The following is a 13,747-nucleotide window of genomic DNA, read 5'->3' as shown; positions in this document are numbered from 1 at the left end:
CAGATGGTTTTATACAGACACAATATCAGAGCTAACCTTTACGACATTATATGTTTATAATATGTTTTTAATACGATCATAATATATTGGCTTCTTTGTATGCCACGAATATAAAACCAGAGTTTCTTCCAGGCATCTCTTTGGGGGGGGGGGGTGGTGGAGGTGGTGGGGGGGTCTGTAACCCCCCCCCCCCCCGAAGAAAGTCTACCGCCCCCCCCCCCCCCCCACTAACGAAATGAAATTTATATAGAAAATATATACTTTTAACAGTGTCCGCCCCCCCCCCCCTTCCCAAAAAAAAATTCTACCCCCTCCCCGGATATTTCAAGTGCCCCCCCCCCCGGAAAAAAAGGTCTGGAAGAAACACTGTATAAAACATCACATGACAATGCTGGTACAACGTCGTATGTAGCTGCCGTCCTGTATTTGTCCTCTGATTAGTTCAGGCAATGCTACACAGAGGCGGGTATTGTACTGTATGAGGAATCCAAATGTAAAAGAGCTTAAGTGCATTTAAGATAGTTTTCCTAAAAAGAAACAATTTTGTTAAAAAAAATGTACATGTAATGATTTTGAAAAGTGATCGTTCATTTTAAATCACTTAGACTCCTTATCGGGTGATTACATTCAGTGTATAGCTGAAATTGTCGAAGGTGAATTTTCAAAGGGGCTTAAATGTTTTGTTAAGAAAAGTGTACTTAAGCCCTTTTATATTTGGGCTACACGTATGTAGCTACCGTTCTGTATATGTCCTCTGAATAGCTCAGGAAATTCTACACAGAGGCTGGTATTACGTCGCATGTAGCAGCTGTTCTGTCAATGCGCTCTGAATAGTTAGGGCAATGCTACACAGAGGCTGGTATTGTGCTGTATACAGCTGCCGTTCTGTCTGTTCGCTCCAAATAGTTTAGGCAATGCTACACACAGTATTATGTTGTATACAGCTGTTGGCTGTCAACTCCCTCTCAATAGTTCAGTTCTCTAATAGAAGGGTTGTAGTCTATGGGGACAAGTCGGTTCTTTGTCACGTGGAATCCCAAGGTAAATCTAGTCTGTGTTTGGGTTTGTGTGTCGAGTCAATCATAGGTGTGCACAAGAATTGTTAATGGTGGGGATTAGGTTAGGTCGGCGTGGGTGAGATGTGTATTTTATAGACTTGTGTTAGTGTTCTAAAACTATTATAATTACTGACCCCAGAAACAACTTTTGTCCTTCCGCTGAGTCGATAGTTTCCCTGTTCACAGTAGTGCTTCCAATTTTTGTTACAGCTACTAAATAATGTTAGTAATCTTTACATGCATTGTTAGATAAGAACGGCGAGAGGAGGGTGGGATGGGGACTACCAACCTAACAGAGTAAACTTATAATGTAAAATACAACAATTAGCTAGAAATATCGAATTCCTTCATAAATTAATTACCTTATTTATAGAAATTATAATGTTATGAACCTGTATGTACGATCCTTTCTGTTACTAATCCAATATTTAAAAAAAAAATAACGAACATTTACAAAACAAGAAATATTTTAATAATTCGACAAAAACAAATCAGACTCCCACCCCTTTCTCTTACAGCACGAACTTTGTCTCCGACCCCCGCGTTGTATATCTAGCATAAAAAAAAACCTCAGGCAATGGGACATACAATGAATTAAAAACTACCAGACAGCTCGCTGCATTGGAAACATCTAGACCTTAACGGTTCAGTGGTTTATTAAACTGCGCTTTGATACAATCTAGGCTAGTCCAAGCATCTATTTAAACAGAGACAGAACAGTCATGTGTTTTACAATATATAAATATAGGAGCCCAACACATGTTGATGCTACTTGAAGTCAACGTTAAAGATTTAGAACCAAGTTGGTGTCGAGAGTTGAAGATGTTGTTGCTGTATGTGTCTATAGCTGTTGTGACGTTTGTTGTGGTGAGATACGTGAGGAGAAACATTCAGTACAGGAAACTGTTTTTTCAGCTACCCATAGCAGCGGAGTATAGGTACACCACGGGAACATTGCACGCAGTAAGTAATGTAGGGAACATTACATGGTGTAAGAAGTGTAGGGAAAATTGCATGGGGAACATTGTGTGGTGTAAGTAGTGTAGGGAACATTGCATGGTGTAAGAAGTGTAAGGAACATTGCATGGGGAACATTGTGTGGTGTAAGTAATGTAGGGAACATTACATGGTGTAAGAAGTGTAGGGAAAATTGCATGGGGAACATTGTGTGGTGTAAGTAGTGTAGGGAACATTGCATGGTGTAAGAAGTGTAAGGAACATTGCATGGGGAACATTGTGTGGTGTAAGTAGTGTAGGGAACATTGCATGGTGTAAGAAGTGTAAGGAACATTGCATAGTGTAAGTAGTATAGGGAACATTACATGATGTAAGTAGTGTAGGTAACATTGGATAATGTAAGTAGTAGAGGGAACATTGCATGGTGTAAGTAGTAGAGGGAACATTGCATGCAGTAAGTAATGTAGGGAACATTGGATGGTGTAAGTAGTGTAGGGAACATTACACGATATAAGTTTTAGTGGGAACATTATATGATGTAAGACCTACACTGGAGGCATAGTAGGGAACATTGTGTGGTATAAGTTGTAGAGGGAACATTAACAGATTTGAATATAATTTCTTGATGTAATATATGTATATATATATATATATATATATATATATATATATATATATATATATATATATATATATATATATATATATATATATATGTCTATTTTTTTTTCTTCACATATTACATCGTTACATGTAGTATCCAGGACGTAATGAAGAAGGCATGGCGACTGACTTTATCAAAGCTCAAAAACATTGTTTTTGTCACGTGGAGTGGTTAGGTCCCCTGCAGCCGGTCATTGTCGCCTATCATCCGGACACGATAAGGGCCATAATCAAATCGTCAGGTAAGACTCCACTGTGTGACCTTTAGCAATTTTCTAGTCAAATGTCTTAGTTTTAACAGTCTGCTAATTGTGTATAACACAAGAGACAAAGTATACATCAGCACACATGCATAAATTGTATCAGGGTATGTTTCAAGATGTATGTATAGTATGCCATTCAACAGGAAGTATAACGTTCATGTGCTAATGTGCTAAAGATAAACGCGTTTAAGAGTATTTTTTATGTCTTCTTCTTCTTCTCTTCTTCTTCGTTCTTAATTTTTAGTGTTGGGAGGGATCGAGCCTTATCTGCCAGAGGGTTTGAACTCGAGACTTTTTTCGAATGTATCAACCATGAGCTTTGCCGACTCGACCATGCTTCCATCACGGTGCCCTGTCAAAACGGCCCGGGACAAATCGGCCCCGTCAAAACGGCCCCGTTAATACGACCCCGTCAAATCGACTCCCGACAAACCGACCCCGTCAAAATAGCCCCGTTTATAGTCTGTTTATAATACAGTTGGATGTAGCATTGTTTTCTTTATAGTTTACGTTTACGTCGTGGTGTCACACCCCCCCCCCCCTCTTGATATAATTTTCGATTTGTACTTAGAAGACTATTTAACTTTAACTAATGGATCTGGAAAATGGCATTTCATTCTATAAATTTTACAAATTTTAGGCCTACATAGGCCTAAAATTTATATATATATGCCACATACTGGTACACGTACGTGTTTAAGCTTTAATCACTGCTGACTTAATAGTAACGATGTTTACCTACAGTCTGTTTATAATACGGTTGGATGTAGCATTGTTTTCTTTATAGTTTACGTTTACGTCGTGGTGTCACACCCCCCCCCCCCCCTCTTGATATAATTTTCGATTTGTACTTAGAAGACTATTTAACTTTAACTAATGGATCTGGAAAATGGCATTTCATTCTATAAATTTTACAAATTTTTGCCTTTGGTGTCACCCCCCCCCCCCCCTAAATGGTGTCACCCGTTGCGGTCCGCACCCCCCCGCCTCGCCTTCGCTACGCCTCTGCGTTAGGCTACAGAGGAGTTAAACGAAGAGACCAACTTCTACTTACGATGGATATTTTTTAATATATAAATATTCTGAAGGCAACATTTTGTATTTTATATGTCCTGATTTTGTATTTATACTATATTATTATGCTTGCATACTACTGCTAAAAAGTTTATTTATAGGCTGATTCTCTCAATGTCTTGCACGACAAAGTGATATAGCCTGTAGTGTTATTATAACGATTGGGCTCTGTTTGACCCACAAACACTGAATCCCACTGTCGAAACGGTGGGGAGGGGGGGCTTTTTGGAACTTTTAACCTTTTTTTTAAAAATTATTTATATGTAACAAATATTAAAATTCCATTGTAAAAGTTTTAATTTTTTTATGAGGGAAAAGGGCCCCTATGTGCCTTGGGCCCCATGCCTTGCTTACGCTAGCTTTACGGTAGCTACGCCACTGTGTCAGTGGTCCTTTTGTCTGGAGCCAAATTGACAGGAGCCTTTTTGTCGGGAGCCTATATAACGGGAGCCTATTTGTCGGTAGTCTAAATGACGGGAGCCTATTTGTCGGGAGCCTATATGACGGGGTCCATATGTCGCTGGCCCTTTTGACGGGGCCGATTTGACGGGGTCGTTTTGACGGGGTCGTTTTGTCGGGGTCGTTTTGACGGGGCCGTTTCGTCATTGGCCGAATTGACGCCGCACGTTCCAATCACAATTAAGGTTTACGTGTCAACTGGTTATGCGCCATTGAGGCCATTGACTCCGATTTTAGCCTGCTTTTCTTTTTGGATTTGCTTCCATAGCCTTTGTCCAACCATGAACAAACTACAAGGCAGCAGTTGTTTGATTTTGGAGTTGTCTCTCCTAGAAGAGTGGCTGTCCCCAGCTAACGAGCCTCATCTGCCCGAGGGTTCGAACTCGAGACTTTTCGGTTTAGCAACCATGAGCTCTACCGACTCGACCACGCCGACCCCATTTTTTCTGTGTATTCCCACATTCACCATCTCCCATATTCCCAATATTGAACATCTCGCAAATTCCTTGCATTCCTATATTTCCTGTATCCCACATCTACCTTATTCCCAATATCCCATACCCCTTGTATTCCCTAACTAACATATTACCTGTATTCCCCATCTCCCACATTACTCTTTCGTCCATCTCCCATATTCCTGATTCCTCATATTCCCCATCTCCCATATTCCCCATCTCCCATATTCCCTGTATTCCCCATCTCCCATATTCCCTGTATTCCCCATCTCCCATATTCCCTGTATTCTCCATCTCCCATATTCCCCATCTCCCATATTCCCCATCTCGCATATTCCCCATCTCCCATATTCCCCATCTCACATATTCCCTATCTGCCATATTCCCTGTTTTCGCCATGTCCCATATTCCCCGTATTCCCCATCTCCCATATTCCCTGTATTCCCCATCTCCCATATTCCCTGTATTCCCCATCTCCCATATTCCCCATCTCCCATATTCCCCATCTCCTATATTCCCCACCTGCCATATTCCCTGTATTCCCCATCTCCCATATTCCCTGTATTCCCTGTATTCCCCAGCCCACAAGCCCCGTGGCTCCCTACTCTCATCTCCCTACGACATGGGCTTACGCTGGCTAGGCGAGGGCTTGCTGATCTCCAATGGCGGGAAATGGGCAAGAAGTCGTCGTCTGCTGACCCCCGCCTTCCATTTCGACATTCTCAAACAATATGTGGACATTTACAACACATGCGCAGATATTATGCTCGTGAGTAATTACATTAATTACTTTATATGTTATTTTATATTTTCTAATAATCCTTTTGAATTGTTAAATAAACAATAGTTATAAATTCTATAAGTATCGCATTACCAGTATTAAAATGCTTTAAGGTAGGGGAGGGTACGGACTTAACTGGGGGGGGGGGGTGTATTCAATTGGTTTCTCGTCACATTAATGCATTTTGAAAAGAAAGTAGATAGTTATTTTAAGATGTATTTTGCTATAAATTATTTCAAAATTTTTACCACATATAATGTATATTGTACCCGATCTTCAGAATTATTTATATTCTTTACTTAAATGTTTTCAACCAAATCAACCATGGAAACACATTTATGACAGAAAGGAGATATTTTTTTTCTTTTAGTTGATTCAATTTAACAAAGGGAAATAAACAAGAAATAAAAATTAAAAAAAATTTATTTGAAGATTGGTTAGAAAATAAATTGTGTATATCTTGATAATAAAATGCAATTAGAAACATTTATGTTGTAAAGGTGGGGGTGGGAGCGAATTGGGAGAGGTGTAAATACCGATTTTTGAATAAAAATATTTTTATTATTTTTACTCATGATCTATACTAACAATAGTTGAAACGAGAATCCAATTCTACGTTAAAATAATTCGTTCAGGATCCTCAGATCAAGAACCTTAACCGTGGTTTTTGTTTCAGTGTGTTATTGAATGAGTGTCAATGTAGGCATATATCTTACATGCATTTATACAGATCAATTATCACATAGATACAACACTGAAATACATGCTTTTATTGACATAATACGCTACAAATATTTTTTTTGAAATTATTGACAAAAACAAGATATTTGTAATATACAATTGTTAAAATGTGGGAAATATGTGTTTTGGATATATCACCACTTACAGGGTAAAATACAGACTCTGTCGATGAAAAAAGAACCGTTTGATATCTACTCACTAATCAACTTGGATGCTCTTGACGTCATCCTGAGATGTGCGTTTTCTTACCTGTCTAACTGTCAGCTTGACGAGTGAGTACAGTGTTACTGCTGGGAGTGTATACTTGATACTTTAACCGCGTTTTCTTTTGTATATATATATATATACATATATATATATATATATATATATATATATATATATATATATATATATATATATATATATATATACAAACACATATATATATATGTGTGTGTTTGTATATATATATATATATTTATATTTATATATATATATATATATATATATATATATATATATATATATATATATATATATATATATATATATATATATGTATGCATGTATAGGTCAGTGAACTCTTATTCTACTGCTATCGGGGAGTTGCAGGCTTTGTGGTCAGACAGAATGATGTAAGTAAATTTGATCGATGTTTTTTTTTTAAAAACAGGTCGGCGTAATCGTGTTGGTAAAGCTCATGGATGCTAAACCGAAAAGTTTCGAGTTTAAACTCCTGGGTTTATAGTTGGGAACAGTAAACTAACTAAGAGAGACAACTCCAAAAATCGAACAACTGCTGCCTTGTATTTCGTTCTTGGTTGGACAAGGTCTATGCAGTGTTTCTTCCAGACTTTTTTCTCCGGGGGGGCACTTGAAATCTTCGGGGGGGCGGTAAACTTTCTTCGGGGGGGCGGACACTGTTAAAAGTATATATTTTCTATATAAATTATATAAATTTCATTTCGTTCGGGGGGGCGGTAAAAATTTTTCGGGGGGGCTTCGCCCCCCCGAAGAGATGCCTGGAAGAAACTCTGGGTCTATGGAATCAAATCCAAAAAGAAAAGCAGGCTGAAATCGGAGTCAACGGCCTATATGGCCGATGGCTGATACGCAGTAGGAAATCTATTGCAACATTTAAGTGGCCTACATTTATTGGTCTACTGTAGCCCAACTTTCGCAATACGTGTTGCTTGCAGAAAGCCCCTTTGAGTTATTATTATCCCACTGCCCCCCCCCACCCATCCAGAAAGCTAGCCAGTCTCAACAGGGGCGTAGCGAGGGGGGGGGGGGGCGGGGGGTGCGGACCGCACCGGGTGACACCATTTAGGGGGGTGACACCAAGGCAAAAAATAGCAAAATATATAGAGAAAAACTCGAGGGGGGTGCAAATCGAAAACTTGAGGGGGGTGCAAATCGAAAGTTTGAGGTGGGGGGGGGGTGCAAATCGAAAACTTGAGGGGGGGGTGCAAATCGAAAATTTGAAAGTTTGTCCCTGGGAAGGGTCTCTATGCCTCTGGGGGGGGGGGGGGGGGTGACACCATTAAGTGCCGCACCGGGTGACACCCGACCTCGCTACGCCACTGAGTCTCAACTATCCCCCTGCTATTTCTCCCATCTATGGAAGCCCATCCGCCTCACTATAGCCGTATTCTCTCCCACAGAAAGTCAGTCTCAACTATCTCCCTGCTATCTCCCCCATCTATGGAAGCCCATCCGCCTCACTATAGCCGTATTTTCTCCGATCTATGGAAGCCCATCCGCCTCACTATAGCCGTATTTTCTCCCACAGAAAGCCCCGTTATCACATTGAGTTCCTGTACAGCTTCACGGAACACGGTAGAAAGTTCTACAAACTTTGTGATGTGGCACACGCCGTGGAGGAAGAAATTATCGCTAAACGAAAGAAAGAATTGGTGAGTAGGAAGAAATCATTGATAAAAGAAAGAAATAATTGGTGAGTAGAAAGAAATTAACAGAAAAAGAAATAAATAATAGGTGAGTAAGCAAGAAATTATAGCTAAAAGAAAGAATTAAGGAGTGGGAAAAAATTATCCGTGATCGAAAAAATGAATGGTTAGTAGGAAAGAAATCATCACTAAAAGAAAAAAATAATTTATGAATAAAGGGAAGAAATTATCGCTAGAAAGATTAGGTAAGAAGAAACGAAATCCATTGGTGAGTAATGATAAGTGAGGAAGAAGTTGTCGGAAGTAATTTGTTATTTGAAAAAAAATACTAAACAAATGGAAAAAAAATTGCCGCTAATGAAATATATAAATGTGTGAGTGAGGAAAAATCTGAATTAAAAAAAAAGAAATAATTAAGGGTGTGGGATACAATTATTGATTATAGAAAGAAGCAAGAATATCACTTGAAATGCATCTCACTGACACACTGTGTACACACTTTATTTTTCTAATGCAATAAACCAGGAGAGATCTTCTGTGCCAGTCTCTAACAGGAAGGTCAAGGATTTCTTAGACACACTTCTCACAGCACGAGATGAAGACGGGAATGGAATGACGGCGTTAGAGATACGAAACGAGGTGGACACTTTCTTGTTTGGGGGTAGGCTACTGGCTACATTTTATGCATATCCTTCCTTACAACTGCTAGCTAGATGGTAGCTACTTGCAGAGTTTCTTCCAGGCCCCCCGAACATTTTTTACCGCCCCCCCCCCCCCCGAACGAAATGAAATTTATATAATTTATATAGAAAATATATACTTTTAACAGTGTCCGCCCCCCCGAAGAAAGTTTACCGCCCCTCCCCGAAGATTTCAAGTGCCCCCCCCCCCGGAGAAAAAAGTCTGGAAGAAACACTGGCTACTTGCTACCCAGGTATTTCCCTACAACTAATAGCAAGAAGGTAGCCCCAGTCTCCCTATGTATTTTGCTTACAACTGCTAGCTAAAATGTAGCCACTGGCTACACAGCTACCCATGAACTCCTATACAACTGCTAGCTATAATGTAGCTACTGGCTACCCATCTACCCATGTACTCCCCTACAACTGCTAGCTAAAATGTAGCCACTGGCTACCCAACTACCCACGTACTCCCCTCCATCTTATAACTATAAGGTAGCCACTGGCTACCATAATAGCCACTGGCTACCCATCTACCCACGTACTCCCCTACAACTTCTATCTAGAATGTAGCCACTGGCTACCCATCTACCCACGTACTCCTCTACAACTGCTAGCTATAAGTTAGCCACTAGCTACCCATCTACCCACGTATCCCCTACAACTGCTAGCTAGAATGTAGCCACTATCTACCCAGCTACCCACGTATCCCCTCCATCTTATAACTATAAGGTAGCCACTAGCTACCCATCTACCCACGTATCCCCTCCATCTACCCATGTATCCCCTCCATCTACCCACGTATCCCCTCCATCTACCCACGTATCCCCTCCATCTACCCACGTATCCCCTCCATCTACCCACGTATCCCCTACTACTAGCTAGAAAGTAGCCACTGGCTACCCATCTACCCACGTATCCCCTCCATCTACCCACGTATCCCCTCCATCTACCCACGTATCCCCTCCATCTACCAGGCCACGACACGACGGCCAGCGGGATGACGTGGACACTGTACGAGCTGGCCAAACACCCAGAGCACCAGGAGAGGATTTACGACGAGGTCAAGGACGTCTTGGACGGCAGGGAGCATCTGGACTGGTCAGTTGACTTGTTTTATTGGACGGCAGGGAGCATCTGGACTGGTCAGTTGACTTGTTTTATTGGACGGCAGGGAGCGTCTGGACTGGTCAGTCGACTTGTTTTATTGGACGGCAGGGAGCATCTGGACTGGTTAGTCGACTTGTTTTATTGGACGGCAGGGAGCATCTGGACTGGTCAGTTGACTTGTTTTATTGGACGGCAGGGAGCATCTGGACTGGTCTGTCGACTTGTTTTACTAACCATACACATGGTCAGTCGACTTGTTTTATTGGACGGCAGGGAGCATCTGGACTGGTCAGTCGACTCGTTTTATTGGACGGCAGGGAGCATCTGGACTGGTCTGTCGACTTGTTTTACTAACCATACACATGGTCAGTCGACTTGTTTTATTGGACGGCAGGGAGCATCTGGATTGGTCAGTCGACTTGTTTTATTGGACGGCAGGGAGCATCTGGACTGGTCAGTCGACTTGTTTTATTGGACGGCAGGGAGCATCTGGACTGGTCTGTCGACTTGTTTTACTAACCATACACATGGTCAGTCGACTTGTTTTATTGGACGGCAGGGAGCATCTGGACTGGTCAGTCGACTTGTTTTATTGGACGGCAGGGAGCATCTGGACTGGTCAGTCGACTTGTTTTATTGGACGGCAGGGAGCATCTGGACTGGTCAGTCGACTTGTTTTACAAACCATACACATGGTCAGCCAACTTGTTTTTGCTAACCATACACATGGTCAGTCGACTTGTTTTACTAACCATACGCATGGTCAGTCGACTTGTTTTACTAACCATACGCATGGTCAGTCGACTTGTTTTACTAACCATACACATGGTCAGTCGACTTGTTTTACAAACCATACACATGGTCAGCCAACTTGTTTTTGCTAACCATACACATGGTCAGTCGACTTGTTTTGCTAACAATACACATGCATTGATGCACATTCCTTTTAAAACATTTGACATTTCAAACCTTTAACTAACAAAGTGGAAAAGCGACAAAAACTTCCTATTTTTTAACGGATAATACATTTCTACCGCTTTTCTACAGATTGTTTTGTATATTGAATACGATATTCTATGGATGTATAATTTTAAATTCTTACAGTACATTAATTGAATCAACCACACTTACACATGTGAACATAGTTCTGTAGATCTATTCGTTATAAAAGAAGCGCTAATGTTTACTTCAGGAATGATCTTCCAAAACTGGAGTTCACAACGATGTGCATTAAAGAAGGTCTCAGGCTTCACTCGGCTATTCCAGCTATTGAGAGAACAACGGTGGGAGAGTGTGTGATTAATGGAATTTCATTTCCTGCTGGTAAATAATAGAAACTCTTTATGTAAACCATTTTTTTTTTAATTTTCTTTTTTTTTCTAAAGAAAGAATATATCATAAAAATCTGATTTTGTAAACAAATTGAATTGAATTAATTGAGATGCAAGGAAAATTAAAGTTACAACTATATGTTTATAAGAAATTATTTATATTTAAAAGTTAAGATAAAAAGTTTACAGTGGAGGAATGAGATATCAATGTTGACAGCTTCTAGTATTCTTCAGAGTCTATAGTTTTACTCTATCTTCTATGTTCTTACTTTTAATGTTGGAAGGGAATTAAGTATTGCGTGTCAACTCGTTATGCCCCATTTGTCTCCGACTTCAGACTGTTCTTCTTTTTGGACTTGCTCAGTGTTTCTTCCAGGCACCGCCCCTCCCCCCCCCCCCCCCCCCCGAACGAAATGAAATTTATATAACTTATATAGAAAATATGTACTTTTAACAGTGTCCGCCCCCCCCCCCCGAAGAAAGTCTACCGCCCACCGAAAATTTCAAGTGCCCCCCCCCCCCCCGGAGAAAAAAAGTCTGGAAGAAACACTGGAGTTGCTTCCATAGCCTTTGTCCAAGAACGAACTATAGGGTAGCAGTTGTTTTGAAGAATGGCTCTCCCCAGCTAACGAGCCTCATCTGCCCAAGGATTCGACCTCGAGACTTTTCGGTTTAGCAGCCATGAACTTTTACCGACTCGACCCCTAGTTTTACTGCATGATGTTGGTTAATATATTAACTGGTGTACACACTTAATCACACATTTGAGATACATTTAGTTTTCAAACACAATGTAACCCACCTACTCTGTATTTCTTCCCCTGGTTTTTGATGTCATCAGTTGTGAAAAAAAAAACGTAATGTGATTTTATTTCTCTATTCGCTCTGAAAGGGACACGGGTCGCAATCCAGCTGTGGATACTACACCACAATCCAGCTGTGGATACTACACCACAATCCAGCTGTGGATACTACACCACAATCCACACATTTGGGAGGATCCACACGTTTACAACCCAGAGAGGTTTCACCCAGACAACCAGGCCAACATGGATCCGTTCCAGTTCCTTCCGTTCTCCGCGGGGTCAAGGTCACTGTGTCTAATTATAGTGTCAAGAGACTTGCTTTCATTCAATTCAAAACAAGATACAGCGCTCTGTTAACTGAGTTGAACACTTTATATCTTCCCGTGTCGACACTGTACACATTAATCTCTTACTCGCTCGATGTTACCTAAAATCCCCCAACCCAAAAAAAAAATAAATAAATAAAAAAAAATTAAAATTCATTCCGCTTTTATAAACGGATTCGAGCTAGGAACAACCGCACTATCCCCGTTTTATAGATAATAATACCTTAAACTCCAAAATGACCCATAACAACCGATATTTAAAAACCATTCCGCTTTTTGAAAATTGTATTAAATTGAGTAATTAATTATTCCTATTTTGACATTTTAATTAGTTGGCCGCTATTTAGGTTGAAAGTAGACTCGTTATTAAGATGTTTGTAAGTCTTGTATATATGTAAATATTTTGCGAAGGGTTTTAATCAATGTTTTTAAAGCCTTTGATATTTTTTTTTATATAGAAAGAGAAGTATGAGAATGTGTATTCTATAAATTATGTGTTTAATAAAAAAAAATATCTCATCTGCAGAAATTGCATAGGCCAGAACTTCGCTATGAATGAAATGAAGACTACGATAGCCAGAATAATTAGGAAGTTAGTTTTGATTTTTTCTACACAGCCTTATCTTAGCTCAATACACAATGAATACAGTTGTAGGCTCACCAACCCGATAACTAATATTTTTATCGCCCTAAAAATCAAAATTTTTCTCTCAAAATTTAATTTTTTTATTATTAGATAGAAACTTTAAAATTATATGGTTTGCAATAGAGTTCTATTATAATGTTTAAATAGATTTTGTTGAAAGTTTATATGATCTAACTATCTTCAGATTTAGACTGACCGTGGATCAGAAGAATAATGTACGACGTTTACCGATGGTCACCATGAAGCCAGAGAACAAAGTCTTGTTGTTCGCTTCGGCCAGGGATTAGTACTTTCTGTTAGAGAGTAGGCCTATATATATATATATATATATATATATATATATATATATATATATATATATATATATATATATGAGTGTATGTGTGTGTGTATGCGTGATTGTGGTAGCTTAAACTTTAATGTTGCCCTACACTCTGTACCTCTCATCCACGCAAACTGTGAAAATGTTGCCATAAGGTACTCTTTCCAATAGTTATTACAATTT

The 13,747-nt window shown here is 39.9% G+C and overlaps 1 protein-coding gene across 1 annotated transcript; it reads left to right on the top strand.

The window, feature by feature from the left end:
- Positions 1–914: 914 nt before the first annotated feature.
- LOC131936852 (cytochrome P450 4F8-like) lies at positions 915–13,529 on the top strand. Its single transcript, XM_059293951.1, has 12 exons — positions 915–1,041; positions 1,807–2,021; positions 2,773–2,920; positions 5,511–5,698; positions 6,599–6,723; positions 8,226–8,349; positions 8,869–9,004; positions 10,001–10,124; positions 11,326–11,459; positions 12,410–12,554; positions 13,123–13,188; positions 13,427–13,529. The coding sequence occupies exons 1-12, from the start codon at positions 915–917 to the stop codon at positions 13,527–13,529; spliced, it is 1,635 nt and encodes a 544-aa protein (XP_059149934.1).
- The last annotated feature ends 218 nt before the right edge of the window (positions 13,530–13,747 follow it).

This window comes from Physella acuta, unplaced genomic scaffold (genome assembly GCF_028476545.2).
Source record: "Physella acuta isolate Inbredline_101_S28 unplaced genomic scaffold, ASM2847654v3 ptg000191l, whole genome shotgun sequence".
Taxonomy (NCBI): Eukaryota; Metazoa; Mollusca; class Gastropoda; family Physidae; genus Physella; species Physella acuta.
The sequence above is the reverse complement of the archived record's forward strand: the minus strand, read 5'-3'. Positions and strand labels throughout refer to the sequence as shown.

Excerpts from the sequence above, each read along its gene's own strand:
- LOC131936852 (XM_059293951.1), top strand. The coding sequence starts at position 915 with ATGCTACACACAGTATTATGTTGTATACAGCTGTTGGCTGTCAACTCC. Across the intron at positions 1,042-1,806 it reads TTGTCACGTGGAATCCCAAG|GAGCCCAACACATGTTGATG; the intron begins GTAAATCTAGTC and ends ATATAAATATAG. Across the intron at positions 8,350-8,868 it reads CTAAACGAAAGAAAGAATTG|GAGAGATCTTCTGTGCCAGT; the intron begins GTGAGTAGGAAG and ends GCAATAAACCAG.